General features: G+C 43.1%; 1 protein-coding gene and 1 long non-coding RNA gene across 9 annotated transcripts in view; one reads left to right on the top strand and one right to left on the bottom strand.

The window, feature by feature from the left end:
- Positions 1-20,958, bottom strand: part of mast2 (microtubule associated serine/threonine kinase 2) — a 594,513-nt gene that overhangs the window by 249,031 nt on the left and 324,524 nt on the right. The window contains exon 1 of one of the 5 annotated variants that reach the window (XM_072510842.1): positions 1,484-1,826. The exons of the other annotated variants lie outside the window; for them this stretch is intronic. Within the exon in view, the coding sequence (XP_072366943.1) occupies positions 1,484-1,530 (47 nt within the window). The 5' untranslated portion in view covers positions 1,531-1,826. Of the gene's footprint in view, positions 1-1,483; positions 1,827-20,958 lie in introns of those variants that run through there. 5 annotated transcript variants of the gene reach the window in all.
- Positions 14,247-20,958, top strand: part of LOC140426277 (uncharacterized) — a 74,232-nt gene continuing 67,520 nt past the window's right edge. The window contains exons 1-2 of one of the 4 annotated variants that reach the window (XR_011948175.1): positions 14,247-14,303; positions 15,030-15,226. This is a non-coding gene — a long non-coding RNA (uncharacterized lncRNA). Of the gene's footprint in view, positions 14,449-14,478; positions 14,544-15,029; positions 15,227-20,958 lie in introns of those variants that run through there. The other 3 variants (XR_011948174.1, XR_011948173.1, XR_011948176.1) reach the window with 3 other exon arrangements.

Here is a 20,958-nt window from a genome sequence, read left to right as displayed (position 1 = left end):
CTGCAACAATACTGAAGAAAGGCAAAGGAACAAAGCACCTGTGTAACAGTCACAGAGCACATCCGTCATAACGATGATTGCCATTATTTTGGTGCAATGCATGGTGGCTAAAGGTTTGATCAAAGAGATGGGTTTGAAAAGTGTTAGCTGCACAAGAATTAAAAATCTGGAAACTTTCAAATTGAAACAGACAGAAAATTCAAATAATCACGGATATGTCACTTCGAAATGAGAATTTGCATCATCCCCTTCAACCTATATAGTAACTATTTAGCACAATAACCTTTTTCCTACTGTTCAAAATAGTTCCACATTTTCAGATGTTTTACTGGTTAATGCTCCATTGATAATAAGTGCTCACACAGCTGAAAAAGAAAATCACCACTAACAGATAAAACCTTGACCAAACCTGAACTTTACCTTAAATTGGTCAACTTTTAACACATTAATAGTCTTGCGAAATCAAGTCCACTTCAGTGAGCAGTAAAAGGGAGGAGTTCATGGAGAACATTCCTTGTTAATCGTTTCGTATAATACCTCTTCCGTGAACTATATTATACCAAAATATGATGGAAGCAAGTTTCCCACAACATCAAGGTCATTATATATCAAATTCAGTCCCTGACATTTATGTGAAATTCCTGTTCCATTCAAATCATGAACAACTACTATTTGTGCCAAATCAGTCAGGTTTACAGTGCAAGATGAATTTAGCAACAGTACTCACCTGATGTAATGTTCTGACTGTGTTCAAGGGAAGTTTTAAGGACAACAATGTCAAAAATTGTACATGCAAGTTGACCTACAATTGCTCCTGGTAGCAGCCATTTACCTTTACTGTCAGCAGTAATTTGTCAGATTAATCTCAGTGCCTTCATTGAGATACAGTGATAGCAGATGTAACAAAGCCAAAAGTGATTAAACCCTCACTTCTAAAGGTCAGCTAATGTTCCTTTATGTTTTTTTTCAATAACTTTCTTAGACCATATTCTGTTCTGCTGGACACTTTTCTCCAAACTAAATGTATGAAGGGTAATTTAAATTGAAGTTTTGGATTAACTTTGTAATGTACAAACTGAATTTCTGATTAACTATTTCTTGCCAAAATCCTCCTTATCCTCGACTTCAAATTGAATGAGGAGTTTCCGCAAGACCAAAGCTTATACGAATTTCACTTTTACAAAAAAAAGTCATAAACAAATAAAATGATTTTATGTTGCTTTATATTTAGGATTGTGTGCCCCATTCAATATTCTAAGAGGTCACTGTTTTCCTAAATATTAGGATCAATAATAATTTGCACAAGATTACCGAATTTAATGGATTAATTAAATGTACACCTGCTTTATAAAGTTACTATTTAAACATTGTGTAAATTAGGTTGGCAATATTCAAAACATTTTTGAAATTCACTTCATGCAACACAAAATATTGCAAACATTGTGTAAAATTAAAGAGAGAGTTAAATTTACAGAGTTCTTACTGGATCCGCAAGCGAGGGGCCCCAGGTCTTTCACGTCTCTTCTTCATTGCTGGATTATCTGATACCTTTGCAGCTCGAGAAACTAAGCTGTTCCAGTAATACCATCATAAGACTGACATCACTCAGGGAAATACTGGCAGCTGTGTTTTATGCAATAGGGGCAGTCGATACTAAGTTAGTTCAACCCTTGCAGGAATATTTAACAAACCATCAGAGCTACATTTTGCACGTCTGTAAAAGTGCAATTTATACTTAAGAGGTTCCCAGACTAATTACAATCATATTCATGCTAATCCAAAAACGCTATTGCACTAACATTAAATCAACAAGATCGACTTAACTAATCCCCTCGACTCATGCAGAGGATCTACCCGGCTACTCACCAACAGCACAAGTCTAGCTAAAATTAGAAAGGAACATTGAACTGAATGGCAGAGTAAGTTGACTTTTAAACAAACCAATCCAGTCTGCAGTTCAGACAACATACTTTGGGAAGAAGGAGACTGCATAATCCTATTAACAGCGACTAAGGGGAGGAGTAAATGTAAGATTCAAGCTGTGTTGTCACAGTATAAATAAATAAATAATCTTTGTTATTGTCACAAGTAGGCTCACATTAACACTACAATCAATGTTGATACCATTGACAATCTGTCCAAAATGTTCGCATTTAGCAAATAATTTTATATGGATTGTGTACAAATTTTTACAATTTGCTTAAATCTTCTGTTTTTCCAATATCCTTCACTAAAATATCGTGAAAAGCTGTTCATCATCAAATGACTTTTGAAAATCAACTATTTAAAGCCTGTGACAGTATGGATGTATGACACACAGTTGAATTATGATACTAATGATTAATTAATTAAACACACACATCGTCTTGAGTTCAAAGCATTATTTCAAAAGTGAGCCATTTCTCCTATTTAGATGAATAAAGTGAAGTGAATTTGGGCACCGTTAATGCAGAGTTAGGTTAAGAAGGTTGAAGTTAAATCATGGAGAGCATCAGCTCCATGCAGACGTGGAAGGCGCTGGGACCCGATAGGTACCCGGCATACTTCTATTAAAAAATTTGTGTCGGCCCTGGCCCAACATCTAAGGGATATGTTCGCAGACTCATTAGCAAGGGGCACTCTGCCCCCTACACTAGCACAGGCAACGATCTCGTTGATACCCCAAAAAGACAAAGAACCAACGGAATGTGGCACGTATAGACCCATTTTGTTGCTAAATACAGACGCGAAGATACTCGCAAAGGTCCTGGCCAAAAGGCTGGACAACTGCATACCGGAGGTGGTCGCAGAGGACCAGACGGGAGTTGTCAAGGGTAGGCAGCTCAAGAGTAGGCGGCTGACTCCCCCCGGGGAGAGGACACCAGAGGTGGTCGTCTCCTTGGACACAGAAAAGGCCTTCGACAGAGTCAAGTGGAAGTACCTTATAGAGATACTGGAATGATTTGGGCTAGGAGCAGGATTCAGCGCCTGGGTGAAACTCCTGTACAACGCCCCCAAGGTGAGTGTTCAAACCAACAACACCAGCTCTGAATACTTCCAGTTGTATAGAAGCACAAGGCAGGGATGCCCACTGCCCCCACTTCTGTTCACCCTAGCCTTCGAACACCTGGCGATACTGCAAAGGAGGAAAATGGCATTACCAAACCTGCAGTACTGCCACTGTGCAACCACAGCGGAGAGAGTGAGGGGATGGGTAGAGGAGCACAACTCGTCTTACGATAGGTGAACAAAAGTTTGTTCAAAGAGGTAGATTTCACGGGGTGTCCTGAAGGAGGAGTGAGCGGTATCAGCATAACAACACACCAGCCATCTGAATATTAATTAGCAATCCCCGGGAACAATGTGCAACAAATTAGACACACAAAGCCAACCCAGACTTTTCGGCGCCAGCAGGAGCCTACACAAAGAGAGGTGAATGACCACCCCAAAACCGCCCATCGATCAAGGAATCGCTCCAGCATTGGAGAATATCGAACCAAGTGATTGGGACAAAGTCTAATCACTTGGAACCAGGTACAGGGTCCACCCCGAAAGGCGGGAAGCCCCTGGGGACTATAAGAATAGAGTCCAAGTTCAAATCGATCTCTCTCTCGGCACCCTTCGACACCCTTCTGCTGACCTTCTGCGACAACCGCTCAAATCGTAAGTCTTACTTCAACGCTCGCTACGAGATAGGTGCTCCTAGCTACCGATCTGTACCAGCTTCGAATCCCGCAGGCTCAGAACCCATACGAAAGGCCATTTGTTTCCCTGACCTGGTGGGCCATTTCCAAAGTTAAGTATTGGCCCGTCAGTTGTAGGAAGTAGCTTAGAAGTAGAATTTATGTATAAGTATTGATTACTGTATATAATAAATGTGCGTTGATTTAACTCTTACTAAGCTGTGTGTTGGATTATTGATCATTACTCGGACTTGAACCACGTGGCGGTATCAGAAAGATACCTGGCGACTCAAGAGCAAAGGTGATAGAACAAGGGCAATTAAACTAAGGCTAAAATTAAGAGCAACACCACCTGTGACAATTCCTGCAGCGACTGATCTGCTGAGTATTTCCAGCATTTTCTGTTTTTATTCCATTTAATTAAACCTCTTTCATATGAAACTGTGGATAAATTGATTTCACTGATTAATGGAGCTAACTGAAGTCTAACTATTCAGGTATTCCCAATATTTTACTTATTGTTCGCAGAGGTCAACCATTATATCCATTTTCTCTCAATGCTTCCCCATTCCCATAATGTCACAATACCACAAGTGAAAGAGTAATAATGTGGACTGTGACCTTTAACCTGAAGATGATCATGGGATCACAGGCAGATTCTGAAGCACTTAAAACAGTTAGAGGTTAATAATTTGTTCTTCACACACACACACGATTTACAACAAATGTCAGTGCTTTTAAGGGTGCAGTTCCACCATAACCTTTACATTAATGTGTTAAGATTTTGGCAGCATAAAGTCAAAATAGGCAATCCATCTCTGGAGTCGGGTCGCAGTCTAAAGCAGAGTGGCAATAACAGCTGTTCAGCAATTGCCACCTCATCCCACAAGACCTTTTAAAGTGCAACACCAGTACAGTGACCAATTTAAGAAACGGTCAAGATGTCCACTGAACTATTCAGCTACTTTATATACTTCTGTTCAAAGTGCTCCCTGTAACAGAAATTTAGTGGAGTAATTCATCTCATCAGTTAGTGTAATTTACTGCAGCTTGTTTGATTGCCTGCAGGGGTTGTAGAGGATTTTCCTATAGTTTCTCATGATATTGGCCGAAAACTCTTCCTCTTTTGTTGCCTCTCCCTGTAGTTTGCACAATTGGCAACCTAATGGAGCACACAGGTTGCCCCATGTCTAAGTGGGACAGGCCAGATAGAGCAGATAGTCTTTTCTTGCCCCTCTTTTTCATATGTTAATTTATGGAAGATATTGAATACCGTAGAGCACCCACTTTACTCAACACTGAAATCAGTAACAACTTGCATTTATAGGCACCTTTACAGACTAAGACATGCTAAAACACTTCAGGCAAGAATTAGCAAACACAATTTGACAAAGAGCCACAAAGAGGTGAACAAAAGTTTGTTCAAACTGGTAGATTTCACAGGTTACCCTGAAGGAGGAGTGAGAGGTGGAGAGTCAGAAAGGTTTAAGGAAAACATTCCTGAGCTTCTGGCCGAGGCATCCAAAGGCATGACTGCTGGTAATGGTGGAGTAATTAGTGTTAACACTTCTCCACAGCTCTGAGGGTCCGGACTTGTTACAGCCCTGGGTCACTGTCCGTGTGGGATTTGCAAATTCTCCCAGTGTTTGCATGGGTCTCACCCGCACAACCCAAAGATTGCAGTTATAAGGAAAAGCTAGTAAAGGCGAATATTTTATTGGAAAGTGAAAGTTACAATTGTTGCATTTTTAAAAGAATGTCCCTTTTTGCAGTTGAACCAGGAACATTCCTCATCACAATGGACGTCTCAGCACTCTATACCAGCATCCCCCATGACAACGGCATTGCTGCAACAGCCTCAGTACTCAACACCGACAACTGCCAATCTCCAGACGCAATTCTGCAACTCATCCGCTTCATTCCGGATCTCAACGTCTTCACCTTCGACAACAAGTTCTTCATCCAGACACAAGGAACAGCCATGGGGACCAAATGTGCGCCCCAATACGCCAACATCTTCATGCACAAGTTTGAACAAGACCTACTCACCGCACAGGACCTTCAACCAACGTTATACACCAGATACATCGATGACAATTTTTTCCTTTGGACCCACGCCGAAGAATCACTGAAACGACTCCACGATGACATCAATAAGTTCCATCCAACCATCAGACTCACCATGGACTACTCTCCAAAATCAGTTGCATTCTTGGACACACTCGTCTCCATCAAGGACGGTCACCTCAGCACTTCGCTTCACCGCAAACCCACGGATAACCTCACGATGCTCCACTTCTCTAGCTTCCACCCTAAACACATTAAAGAAGCCACCCCCTATGGACAAGCTCTCCGTATACATAGGATCTGCTCATAAGAGGAGGAGCGTAACAGACATCTACAGACGTTGAAAGATGCCCTCGTATGAACGGGATTTGGCGCTCGACTCATCGATCGACAGTTCCAACATGCCACAGCAAAAAAACGCACCGACCTCCTCAGAAGACAAACATGGGACACAACCGACAGAATACCCTTCGTCGTCCAGTACTTTCCCGGAGCGGAGAAACTACGACATCTTCTTCACAGCCTTCAACACATCATCGATGAAGATGAACATCTTGCCAAGGTCATCCCCACACCCCCACTACTTGCCTTCAAACAACCGCGCAACCTCAAACAAACCATTGTTTGCAGCAAACTACCCAGCCTTCAGAACCGTGACCACGACACCACACAACCCTGCCATGGCAATCTCTGCAAGACGTGCCAGATCATCGACATGGGTTCCACCATTACACGTGAGAACACCACCCACCAGGCACGCGGTACATACCCGTGAGACTCGGCCAACGTTGTCTACCTCATACGCTGCAGGAAAGGATGTCCCGAAGCGTGGTACATTGGCGAGACCATGCAGACGCTGCGACAACGAATGAACGGACATCGCGCGACAATCACCAGGCAGGAATGTTCCTTTCCAGTCGGGGAACACTTCAGCAGTCAAGGGCATTCAGCCTCTGATCTCCGGGTAAGTGTTCTCCAAGGCGGTCTTCTGGGCGTGCGACAACGCAGAATCGCCGAGCAGAAACTTATAGCCAAGTTCCGCACACGAGTGCGGCCTCAACCGGGACCTGGGATTCATGTCGCATTACATTCATCCCCCACCATCTGGCCTGCAAAATCCTACCAACTGTCCTGGCTTGACACAATTCACACCTCTTTAACCTGGGGTTACCCCATCTCTGGATCTGTAAAGATTTAATCACCTGCTAATGCTCGTATTCCAAGCATTGTCTGGCATCTTTGAATCTGTCTATATATATATGTTTCTGGAACATACCTCTTCATTCACCTGAGGAAGGAGCAGCGCTCTGAAAGCTAGTGACATCGAAACAAACCTGTTGGACTTTAACCTGGTGTTGTAAGACTTCTTACTGTCCCTTTTAAAGGTATTGCAGCAATTTGTGCAAATTAATCTTGTCCCCTAGCTTTTTTCAATAATTTGACTAACAGTTGTAGGGGATCTATAAAATTAACAATTACGCCAATTTTAATCATCCCCACACGTTGACAGAAACTATGATAATACTGTTTCAAAGTTAAGAGTATTAAATTCGGATCAAAAGTCAAGCTTAAAACTAATACAGTACAATACTAAACCTGGATGAAATGAACTATGTCCTCAAGAGGTTAAATGTATCTTTTTTGGTGCTTTGGCATGAGCAGTGAAAAGAGTCACATTACAGTCTGTATAAATAAACTCTCAGAAGAGAACCTCCTAGCCATGCCTGATGCCTTCGTGGAAGCATACTGAAGAATCAGTCTCAGCCTCAACTATAGGGAGACTTGAGTCCTTTCCCAACCTGTCCCAGGGAAAGATCCGGTCTGTACCTCCATCAAGATCAACGGAGAAAACCTTTTCCCTACCTGGGGAGCCCCCTCTCATCAAAGGCTGACATCGATGCGGAGACCCAACATCGTATCTAATCCGCGAACGTTGCCTTCAGACATCTAAGGACGAGAGTCTTCGACGACCGTGACATCTGTGCTGATATCAATGCTGTTTGAGATGGATTCTCCGCATCAGCTGGGAGGACAGGTGTACTAACATCAACATCCTTGAAGGAGCCGAGACCACTAGCATCGACGTGATGATCGTCCAAAACCAACTCCGCTGGGCTAGCCACGTGCTCATCATGTCAGGGACATGACTCACAAAGCAAATCTTCTTCACCTATGCTCCTGAACAAGAGAACAAAGGAAGCGCTTCAAAGACACCCTGAGGCTTATCTCAAGAAATGCAACAGATGTCAATGCCTGGTAGATCCTTGCTCAGAAGAGACCTACTTGGAGGAACCTCCTGATTGAAGGGGCACAATTCTTCGAGAACACCAGACAGCTGATGGAAGTCCAGTGATCGAGTCCAAGAGCCAATTCCACCTCCCAGAAACACCTGCCAAGTGTGCGGTCAGAGAGGCAGCTCTAGGAATGGGCTTATCAGCCATGCAAGGAACCATATAACCCAAGACCACTGACACAGAGTTTCTTCAGTGGATAATCATATATGTTAGTGAGTGATGGCCGAAGAGAAAGAGAGAAATTCAGCCCCCATTTGTCCTCTCATTGTAATGTACAAAGCAAAGCTTTGCACTTTAAATTATCTCTTATTGACTCAGTCTGAAAATTTACCATAAACTGCAATACTTGCAGCAGAAGTCTTGGTTTTAACCTTCAGAACTCCTTGGATAAAACAATAAACAGCCAACATAACAAAAATTAACATTCAGAGATAGAGAACAACCCATTCACCTATTTAAACTTTATGTAAGTAACATGCAGATTTTTTTCTTTTGCCTTAAATTTGGATTAAATTACATTAAAGGCACCAAATCAATGCACATGTTTGTTGATCAACATAAGACTGTTTAAACAGAAAGAGATCAGCAAAGGCAAGATCAACATAGAACATAGAACGATACAGCACAGTACAGGCCCTTCGGCCCACGATGTTGCACCGAAACAAAAGCCATCTAACCTACACTATGCCATTATCATCCATATGCTTATCCAATAAACATTTAAATGCCCTCAATGTTGGCGAGTTCACTACTGTTGCCGGTAGGGCATTCCACGGCCTCACCACTCTTTCTGTAAAGAACCTACCTCTGACCTCTGTCCTATATCTATTACCCCTCAGTTTAAAGCTATGTCCCCTCGTGCCAGCCATTTCCATCCTCGGGAGAAGGCTCTCACTGTCCACCCTATCTAACCCCCTGATCATTTTGTATGCCTCTATTATGTCTCCTCTTAACCTTCTTCTCGCCAACGAAAACAACCTCAAGTCCATCAGCCTTTCCTCATAAGATTTTACCTCCATACCAGGCAACATCCTGGTAAATCTCCTCTGCACCCGCTCCAAAGCCTCCACGTCCTTCCTATAATGCGGTGACCAGAACTGTACGCAATACTCCAAATGCGGCCGTACCAGAGTTTTGTACAGCTGCAACATGACCTCCTGACTCCGGAACTCAATTCCTCTACCAATAAAGGCCAAAACTCCATAGGCCTTCTTCACAACCCTATCAACCTGGGTGGCAACTTTCAGGGATCTATGTACATGGACACCTAGATCCCTCTGCTCATCCACACTTCCAAGAACTTTACCATTAGCCAAATATTCCGCATTCCTGTTATTCCTTTCAAAGTGAATCACCTCACACTTCTCTACATTAAACTCCATTTGCCACCTCTCAGCCCAGCTCTGCAGCTTATCTATGTCCCTCTGTAACCTGCTACATCCTTCCTCACTGTCGACAACACCACCGACTTTAGTGTCGTCTGCAAATTTACTCACCCACCCTTCTGCGCCTTCCTCTAGGTCATTGATAAAAATGACAAACAGCAACGGCCCCAGAACAGATCCTTGTGGTACGCCACTTGTAACTGAACTCCATTCTGAACATTTCCTATCAAGCACCACCCTCTGTCTTCTTTCAGCTAGCCAATTTCTGATCCACATCTCTAAATCACCCTCAATCCCCAGCCTCCGTATTTTCTGCAATAGCCTACCGTGGGGTACTGCAGTCGAGGAAAATAAATGGAAAAGGCTTCTTTTAATTAAGGTAGCCAAAATAAGTCATGCTCACTTTGATCACAATTTACATCACCTGCAGGGAATGCATTCAACAAAGATTGTGTAAATTAACAAGCAGACCTCGTTAGCCGAGTTAAAATAAACTCCAGCCAGGAGTCACTGTACAAAAATTGAAGCAACCCATGATGTTTTGAAAACATATCGATGATTTAATTCAGCTTTCCAGTCTCTGCAGTATTTTGCTTTCATATCCATGATGTACTTTCAAAGTTTTTGGACGATACAAATTGCAAAATCCTAAACTAGACTGATCAGTTAGAAACAGTACAAATGCTGCCAAGTATAGCCTCTTCATAAAAAATTGCATTTCTGGAATCTTCTTGCAAATCTCAAGCAAGTTTGGTTCAATCTTAGGCAAGCCACTAGATGGAGGTGAATGCATAGCTGAAACTAACAGGCTTTACATGAGATGGGAGTTCAAGGCATCCCTCTCAAAGCCCTCTCTTTAACCTAACCATCCCAGCCTATGACAGCAGCACGAGTTTAACATGAACAGGTAGTGTTCCAAAGTATCCCAAGGGCCCTGACACGTGCCTGAATTTCCAGCCCAAATTCAATGCAGATCATCTTCAAAATGCCTCATGCTCTGCACGTGTGCTTGCTGTGATTGATGGCAATATTCATATCATCCTCGTACAATTGCAGTAGAATGTTGAGTGTGTAGATGCTGCTCAAGAGGGCTGGGGTTGAAGGAGGTGAAAATCAGAATTGGAGTGATTAGGAAAGGTGATAACAACTCTTTTCAGAAGGGGACAGTGGAAATTTCAGAACCAGCTTCTCCTCCGGGGGGGTGGGGGTGGGGGCTGACGATGACCTGAGCTGGGGTCAATGGCCATACATCAGCATTACAGGCAGTTTCGGAAAAAAGCCAGAACACGCCTGTAAGTATTTAAGTATAGAACAAAGTTTGGTGCCAGGAGGTTCTCCCTTTCCAGAAGGTTATCCTGCACTTGAAATAAATCAAGTGGTGATTGCGGATTCACGGTGACAATTTCTTTTTGCTGAGACTAATTTCTCGGTGTATAAAACATATATGGGATATTTGGGTATATACATCTTTATCATTGCGTTTTCCTGAATTCGGGAAGGTCCATTAGAAATAAAGGTGGGAGGCATTAAATAACATGTGTTGGCCTTAATCTTGCTTTTCTTGCTGCTGTTCATTATCCTGCCATTCACACCTCCTCTGGACCCATCGGTTGTTTCTTTACTTGTCCCATTTCCACCCTCTTTTCCTCCACTCTACCAATTCTTTTGTCATTTAAACTCGGTCTTTTTGCCCGATCACAGAACTTTGTTTTTGTTTTTTTCCACACTCCCCCATTTCATCCACATTAAAATGATTACATTTCTATTACACTGTGACCTGAAATGTCAACTTTGTTTCTCTCTCCACAGGTGCTGCCATATTTCTTGCATTTTCTGTTTGTAGCTCAGATTTCCAACATCTGTAATGTTTTGCTTTTGCGAACTTTGTGTTTATTGTACAAGTCCACCCAAGTCTTTCTGAACATCAACATTTACAAGTTTCATGTTTTAAAATGAGATATTGATTTTCTATTCTTACAGCCAATGTGAATGACCTCACATTTCCACATACTTTATTCCATCTTCCACCTTGCTGCCCATTCACTTAACCCATCTGTATGTGTGTGTCCTCCTCACAGCAGATTCCCACCCAGAGTTGTATATTTTGCAAACTCAGATTGCTCCCAGTGACTTCATCTCCCAGTGTCTTCATCTAACTCATTAATAGATTGCAAATTGTTGATACCCCAGCACTGATCATTTTGGCATTCCTCAATGATGGGGGAGCCCAGCACATTAGTGCTGTATTTGGTCTTGTATACCATACGAAGGAATCCACCAAACACCTAGACTTGTCCAACCCAGAATCTTTATTGAGTCTCGTGTGGTAAGATCTGTTACAAAGCACATTATCATGGAGTCTGCTTATTACTCTTCTGGAATCTGCACTAGCACCAACCATTCACTTCTGTGTCTTATTACCCTCTCAATCTTCTGAAGATGGCCGGATGTGTCTCCCTTTATATGGGAGTCACTGGTCACATGAACTTGGTCTCGAGACCACATGGTGTGTCTGCACCGCCACCTGCTGGTTGGAGGTCACCCACCATCCATCTTTGATATAGCCCATTGGCATATCACCACAATTAGTGCCAAAGTTAAGTCTGAAGCTTTTTTGACTATCATCAGCCACAAGTGTTAGATGGCTGATCCATCTTGTCCTCAGCATGCCAATCTTCAGCCAATTCGAGTCACTCCGCATGACATCAAGAAACAGTTGAAGGCACTGGATACTGCAAAGGCTATGGGCCCTGACAATATTCCAGCAATAGTAATAAGACCTGTGCTCCAAAACGAGCTGTGCCCCTCGCTAAGCTGCTCCGGTACAGATACAAAACTGGCATCTACTTGGCAATGTGGAAAACTATCCTATCCACAAAAAGAACAAATCTAACCCGACGCATTACTGCCCCATCAGTCTACTCCAGCTAATCAGAAAAGTGATGGAAGGTAACGTCAACAGTGCTATCAAGTGGCTTTTTCTCAGCAGTAGCCTGCTCACTAACGCTCAGTTTGGGTTTCGTCAGTCATTCTACTCCTGACCTCATTGCAGGGTTGTCCACACAAACAAAAGAGCTTGACTCCAGAGGTGAAGTGAGAATCACTGCCCTTAACATCAAGGCAGCATTTCACCAAGTGTGACATCAAGAAGCCCTAGAAAATTTGGAGTAAATGGGAATAAGGGGGGAAACTCTCCACCGGTTGGATGCATATGTAATAGAAAGGAAAATGGTTGTGGTTGGTTGGCGTCAGTCATCTCAGTCTCTGGACATCACTGTAGGAATTCCTCAGGGAAGTCTCCTACACCCAATCTTCGTCAGCTGTTTTATTAACAGCTTTCTTGGTGACTGCACAATGTTTAGCATCACTTGCAGGTCCTCAGATACTGAAGAAGTCGGTGTTCACATACAGCAAGACGTGGACAATAATAGGCTTTGGCTGATATGTGGCAAGTAACTGTCACACCTCACAAGTGACAGACGATGGCCATTTCCAACAAGAGAGAATCCAATCACCTTCCCTTGACAGTAAACAGCATTGCCATTGCCGAATCCTCCACTATTCACACCCTGGGGGTCACCATGGACCAGAAGCTATGCAAGGCCAGTCATATAATACTATGGTTCCAAGAGAAGATCAGAGGCTAGGAATTCTGCAGAAAGTAACTCAGTTCCAGATTCTCCAAAGCCTGTCCACCATCTACAAGGCACATGTCAGAAGTGTGATGGAATACTGTCCATTTGCCTCGATGAGTGCAGTTCCAACCACACAAGAAACTCAACACTACCTTGGACAAATCAGCTACTTGTCTTGCACCCTACCCACCATCTCCAACATCCACTCCCTCCATCACAGATGCACAATGGCAGCAGTTATGTACCATCTACAAGATGCACTGCAATAACACATCATGGTTCCTTTGACAGCACCTTCTAAACCTGCGACCTCTAGCTCCTAGAGGGATAACGGTAGCAGATGCATGAGCAGATGTACGCTCCACCTACAAGTTCCCCTCCAAGACACACACCAAGTCACACTTGGAAATATATTGCAATTCCTTCGCTGACGCTGGGTCAAAATACTGAAACTCCCTCCCTAACAGCACGGTGGGTGGACATACACCAAATTGGCTGCGACAGTTCACAAAGGATCGTGAATCTTGGGAATTCTCTCCCCTCGATTGGCTCTGAATGCACGGCTGAGGTAGACAGATTGTTGGACTCTCAGGGATTTGAAGGATGTGTTGGGGGGGGGGGGGTAAAGTAGAGCTGAAGCAGAAGATCAGATTGAATTATATTGAATGTTGAATATTGAAGTGGAGTAGGTTCAACAGTCAATATGGTCTTCTCATGCTTCTATTTCTGATGTTCTTATGGACTAAGATAGCTTGCAAACATTAAAAGTTATTTTTACAAGTGTGCACTCCCACCCTGTCAGCAATTCTCATCAGGAAATCAGAGGAATACTTCCCATTATTTTCTATGCAATCATAAAATGTACCCGTTTGTGTAGAAAACCAGCGGCATTGTGAAAAATTATTACAACAGATTGAGGGAAAGGGAGCGCTGCGCACAATCTATTCTGCACATTTGTAATAAAACTGAAGAAAATGTCACAAGTGGGAGCAATTCTACGCAAATATTTGCCTCCAATTAACTGCTACTGATGTATTAAAAAGCTGTAAAGCAAAATTCAGAGCAGAGCAGCATAATTAAAAGATGCTGTGTGGTTAATATCCTACAAATGTACTGAGAGTACGTTAGAGAGAGTTAATTTTTATTCAGTATTGTGTTCTTTCTGGCAGACATGTGTCACTTTACCCAGTGGACTTTTCCACGGTTGAATGTTATTAACGCACAGCCTAGAAGCCAATCAGAATGTAATTGCAAAAGGCTGTAAGTCACTTGTTAAACTGCTAACTTTGTACTTACTGATCACAAACCTACAAATCTATGGTAACTCTTGTGTGGTATACATTCTTCCATTCGGTTTTTTGCTGTGATTTATTATTTAGTATTTGGCTGTGACACACCCCATCCGGTAAAAATGTTTATCTACTTCCAATGATCTAATGGTTAAAGTAGGAAGCCTCTTTTTAAGTCGCATTTTAATTTAAGTGTCTCTGTAAATTCAAGGTACTGTGGATTTTGCTGCGCGCCCTGCATTTCTTGTGGCAGTGGACATTGGTCATCTTCTTTCCAAGTTTCCCATTATTTCCTCACTATTTTACTTGACAATGTTTCTTTTCAATTTGCTTATGGTAGTTTCATTTCATCTTGTTTAAATGCACCAAACCCGCTTTAAAAAAGCATTTCTGTGAAGAACAGTTAAGGTCATATAGAATTATAATTATACAATACCTTTATATTTACTGTCTAGACTTACTTATGAAGAATGGCAACTTTGGGAAAATAGCAGAGAGTTCTTTGGAATCCCTCTGTATCAGAGTAAAACTATTTGCCGATGTAATGTCACGTGCTTTGCAATGATATCATCGGAGCATTGAGGGCTTTTGTGGAGTTCACCATTGTACTCTGTTTGAGCAACATCTTATAAATAAACTCCTTGCACTGTGTAATACAAACTCAACATGTGACGCTCTCTGATTCTCTCTCTTGCAGCTACAACAAAGAGCATAAGAAAAATAAACCGGTGACGAGATTCTTGGTCTTAAGAAAAAAAACGGGAGAAAAACAACTTTTGAAGACGATTTTGTGAACCTGAAGATGGAATTAGAGCTGGAGATCCAGGCACGGACACCATTGGGAGTGAGGTCAGGAGAAACATCGTTGACTTCTAAGGCAAAATCATCACTGGGGCAAGTAAAAACAGCTCTCAACTAAGTACTTGGACACCATACAGTTTGTAATGGGGCGTCGGCGAATCATCCTGTCTATTGTGGCAGTCACTAATAATAATAATAATCACTTATTGTCAGGCTTCAATGAAGTTACTGCGAAAAACCCCTAGTCGCCACATTCCGGCGCCTGTTCGGGGAGGCTGGTACGGGAATTGAACCCACGCTGCTGGCCTTGTTCTGCATTACAAGCCAGCTGTACTCGCCACTCGCCTGGATGAGTGCAGCTCCAACAACACTCAAGCCTGACACCATCTAGACAAAGCAGCCTGCTTGTTTGGCCCCCCTTCCACAAACATTCACACCCTGCACCAGCGACAAACAGTCACAACTGTGTGTACCATATACAAGATGCACTGCAGTAACTCACCAAGGTTCTTTAGACAGCACCTTCCAAAACCATGACCAAACTTTCTACCATCTAGAAGGACAAGAGCAGCAGATACCTGGGAACCCCATCACTTGGAGGTTTTTCTCCAAGTCACTCACCACCCTGACTTGGAAATATATCGCCGTTCCTTCACTGCTGCTGGGGCAAAATCCTGGGAATCCCACCCTAACAGCACTGTGGGTGTACCTACACCTCAGGGACTGCAGCGGTTCAAGAAGGCAGCTCACCACCACCTCTGCGGGGCAACTTGAGATGGGCAATAAATGCTGACCTAGTCAGTGACGCCCACATCTCGTAAATGAATGGGAAAAAAACTCTGGTTTGGCCTCAATTCTGGACAATGTGCTTTAGGAAGCATGTGAAAGCCTCTGAGCAGATGCAGAAGCGATTAATGAAAATAGTTCAAGGGATGAAGAGACTTAGAGACCAATTAGAGGGATCAATTTTCTTCTTGCAGCAGAGAAGGTTGAGATGAAATTTGATGGTGATGCTCAAAAACATAAGGGGCCCAGACGGACTAGTTAGGGAGGAAACAGAGAAAATTATTATTAATAATAATAATAATAATAATAATAGCTTATTGTCACAAGTAGGCTTCAATGAAGTTACTGTGAAAAGCCCTAGTCGCCACATTCCGAAATTGGTTCAAATTGGTTAAACTGAAATTTAAGGTGAATGGCAGAAGAATCAAATACAACACAAGGAAAAGCTTTCTTATGTTGTGAATGATCTGTAATGTATTGCCTTAAATGGTGATGTAGACAGATTCAATTGATGGAATTGAATAAGTACATGAAGGGACAAACATCCAGTACTATGTGAGTGGGATGAGCTGGATTGCTCTTGAAGAGAGTTGACACAGATTCAATAGACCAAATCGCCTCCTTTGTGCTGTATCCATTCTATGATTTGAAAACGATGTAGGGAAAAGAAAAATGGCCACTGGTTTTATGAATTAAGTTGACACTGTTGCTTTGGAATTAAACCTGCTTAACAAATGCAAAATTCTGTGGTTGCTGAAATACTTAGGCATGGCAGCATCTGTGGAGAGAGAAACAGTTAATGTTTCGAGTATGACTTGCAAACTGAATTGAAGTTTGTATATCTTGTGTAAAAAGAAAATGCAAATAAGTTGAAGTAGGAATTGACGAACCAAGTTATGACAGTAACGTTGGAACCTTGGTATTTGCGTTCCATTTAATTTGAAATCCAAAATTATTTTTCCATGTTGGAAATATTTGAATAAATGCTTGTTTGCTTTTCAGTCAGAGTCATGATGTCGCATTCATCATGTTTTGAATACCACACCATTGGCATTACATGCTGAAGACTTTGTACAATTGCATTGGCTTCTTTTGTGACAATTATCAATAATCATAATTAGCATTGACCGTGCTGTGCGGGTTCAATTCCCGTACCAGCCTCCCCCAACAGGCTCCGGAATGTGGCGACTAGGGTCTTTTCACAGTAACTTCATTGAAGTCTACTTGTGATAATAAGCAATTATTATTATATTCCATTACACTCCTGACTTGTGCCTTGTGGATGGTGGACAGGTTTTGGTGGGGGTCAGGTGGCGATGTTGATGTTGAATGTGGGAGATTCAGTGATGGTAATGCCATTGACTGTCATGGGGCAATGGTTAGATCCTCTCTTGTCGGAGATGGTCATTGCCTGCCACTTCTGTGGCGCAAATGTAACTTGCCACTCATCAGCTCAAGCATGGATATTGTCCAGGTTTATGATGGAAGGGAAGTCATTGATGAAGCAGCTGCAGATGGTTGGGCCTGGGACACTCCCCTGAAGAACTCCGACAGTGATGCCATGAAGCTGAGATGATTGAACTCCCATCACCACAACCATCTTCCTTTGTGCCAGGTATGACTCCAACCAGTACAGACTTTTCCCCGATTCCCATTGACTCCAATTTAGCTTGGGCTTCTTGATGCCATACTCGGTCAAATGCTGCCTTGATGTCAAGGGCAGTCACTCTCACCTCACCTCTGGCATTCAACTCTTTTGTCCATGTTTGAACCAAGGCTGTCATGAGGTCAGGAGCTGAGTGATCCTGGCGGAGCCCAAACTGAGCATCCGTGGGCAGGTTATTGCTGAGTAAATGCTGCTTGATAGCACTGTTGATGACTCCTTCCATCACTTTGCTGATGATGGAGAGTCGACTGATAGGGCGGTATTGGCTGGGTTGCACTTGTCCCGTTTCTTGTGTACAGGACACACCTGGGCAATTTTCCACATTTCTGGGTAGATGCCTTTAAAAGTTCATCATAACTTCCTTGCTTTTGTATTGCAAGTCTCTAGTTGTAAAGCCCAAGATTCCATATGCTTTTTGAATTGCTTTTCCCATGAGCTCCGTCACCTTCAATGATTTGTGCACTTGTACCGTCAAGTCTACCGGTTCCTGCAACTCCTTTAGAATTGTACCCTTTAGTTTCTCCTAATCCTTCCTACCAAAACGTGTACCCCTTCACACTTATCTGCATTAAATTCCATCTGCCACTTGTCCACCCATTCCACCAGCCTGTCTATGTCCACTCGCAGTCCATCACCATCCTCCTTACATACAGGACACTACATTTCCAAGTTTTATATCTTGGGTCTAGGTCATTAGTATAGATCAAGCAAAGCAGTGGCCCACAGACAGGCCTCCTGGAAATCCAACTATATATCTCCTCAAGCCCAAAAAACAACCACTCACCTATTCACTATTCTTGGTTTCCTGTCACTTGGCCAATTTTGTATCCATACTGCCATTGCCCCTTTTATTCCACTAGTTTCAGCTTTGCTGACAAGCCAATTATGTGGCATTTCATCAAATGTATTTTTGGTAAGTTAGCTAAATATAATTTGCCGTTAATAAATCCGTACTGACTTTCTTTAATTATTCCATGCTGTTTATTCTGTTCTGGATTATAATTTCTAAAAGCTTCTCCACCTCCAGGTTAAACTGGCCTTTAGTTGCTAGGTTTATCCAAACACCATTTTTGGAACAAGGATATAACATTTGCAACTCTCCACTCCTCTGGCAACAGTCCTAGATCTAAGGAGAATTAGTTGATTATGGCTGGTAACTTCCACTCTTCTTACTTCGCTCAGAAACCTAGAATGCATCCCACTTGGGCATGATGGTTTATAAACTTTACAACCAGGCTTTCCAATACCTTCTTTTGAATAATTATTAGCTTATCCTGCATCTCAACCGCATCCTCTTTTGCTGTAACTTGACCCATGAAGATGATGTTGCCAAAGATAAATGGCAAGTACTTATTTGGCATCTGAAACCAGCCCTCTGGTTCGATTCATAGATTCAATTTTTTTTGTTGCAAAATGGCCCCACCATTCCTATATTTGCCTGCCTACTATTTATTTGCATATAGATGATTTTGGAAGTCTATTCTCACATTCTCTCTTTGCCCTCTATTTCCCTTTTCACTGCCCTCTGAACTTTTAATATACAGTTCTCACTTGTCACCCTGAAATCTGTCACCCACTTCTGCTGTTCCATCTTACTCATCAGGTCTTTCGTTGTATGGGGAGCTCTGGGTTTGTTTGCCTTACCTTTACTCTGCATGGGAATGAACTTAGGCTGAATGCAAACCATCCTCTCTTTAAAGGCTGCCCATTACTTGATTAACGTTTTGCCTGCCAATCTTTGATTCAAATTTAAACAGGCCAAATATGTTCTCAACCTACTGAAATTGGCCCGTCTCCTATTTTCTTTAGTCTAATTGCTCCAAGCCCCTTCCACAGCTAATCCAAGAGGCAACTAGCCTCACTCCAATGAAGATTCCGGAGTACCTGAGGCTTTGTGATTCATCCCCTTCGCCTCAGAGACCTCGGGCGAGCGCCATTCCGCATTGGTCCCCACAAACGGGGACGAGACGGAACGGTACTCGGGGGGTTGGGGGGTAACCAGTGGATCGGAAGTCCACAGCTGCAGGTCCTTTGGGCAGAGTGGTGCTCTGGCACTTCTGGCGCCACCTGGGCACCCTAGCAGTGCCAATCTGGAACCCTAGCAGTGTCTCCTGGATGCCAGACTGGCTCTGCCAAGGTGCCCAGATGGCATTTCCAGCTGGCATGGTTACTGCCAGGGTGCCAAATTGGCCCTGCCAAGGTGCCATGCTAACTTTTGTTGCGCAAGAGGAGTTGGGCCTGGGTCCCTCCCATAGCATGTTCGGCTGGAGGGGAGGTTGGTGAGCGCTTTGGGCGCCTCGGAGATCGGGAAGTAAAATGGCATCCCGATCTCTCGCGACACTGTGGCGTTCCGGTAAGTGGAGCCCCCCATTGTTCAAAACGGGGTTATGTGCAGCCTTGGCCGTGTAGTGCCCATTGAGACCCCTTATACAAAGCGAGTCACTTGAATAGCCATGTCTCAGCACTGCGAGCGCCAGGAAAAACGTGGCTAAACACGCTCATTATGTGACTTGTTCCTATTTGGGTGAATCGTGCCCATTAAATTAACTTTCCAAACTGCGCCCATGAGGATCTGTTGATTAGCATCTAATTAGAACATAGAACATTACAGCGCAGTACAGGACCTTCGGCCCTCAATGTTGCGCCGACCTGTGAAACCACTCTAAAGCCCATCTACACTATTCCCTTATCGTCCATATGTCTATCCAATGACCATTTGAATGCCCTTAGTGTTGGCGAGTCCACTACTGTTGCAGGCAGGGCATTCCACGCCCTTAGTACTCTCTGACTAAAGAACCTACCTCTGACATCTGTCCTATATCTATCTCCCCTCAATTTAAAGCTATGTCCCCTCGTGCTGGACATCACCATCCGAGGAAAAAGGCTCTCACTGTCCACCCTATCCAATCCTCTAATCATCTTGTATACCTCAATAAAGTCACCTCTTAACCTTCTTCTCTCTAACGAAAACAGTCTCAAGTCCCTCAGTCTTCCCTCATAAGATCTTCCCTCCATACCAAGCAACATTCTGGTAAATCCCCTCTGCACCCTTTCCAATGTTTCCACATCTTTCCTATAATGCGGCGACCAGAATTGCACACAATACTCCAAATGCGGCAGCACCAGAGTTTTGTACAGCTGCAACATGACATCATGGCTCCAAAACTCAATCCCTCTACCAATAAAAGCTAACACACCGTACACCTTCTTAACAACCCTCTCAACCTGGGTGGAAACTTTCAGGGATCTATGTACATGGACACCGAGATCTCTGCTCATCCACACAATCAAGAATCTTACCATTAGCCCAGTACTCTGCCTTCCTGTTATCCCTTCCAAAATGAATCACCTCACACTTTTCTGCATTAAACTC

This window comes from Scyliorhinus torazame, chromosome 7 (genome assembly GCF_047496885.1).
Source record: "Scyliorhinus torazame isolate Kashiwa2021f chromosome 7, sScyTor2.1, whole genome shotgun sequence".
Classification (NCBI taxonomy): Eukaryota; Metazoa; Chordata; class Chondrichthyes; order Carcharhiniformes; family Scyliorhinidae; genus Scyliorhinus; species Scyliorhinus torazame.
Note: the sequence above shows the minus strand (reverse complement) of the source record. Positions and strands in the feature narration are given on the sequence as shown.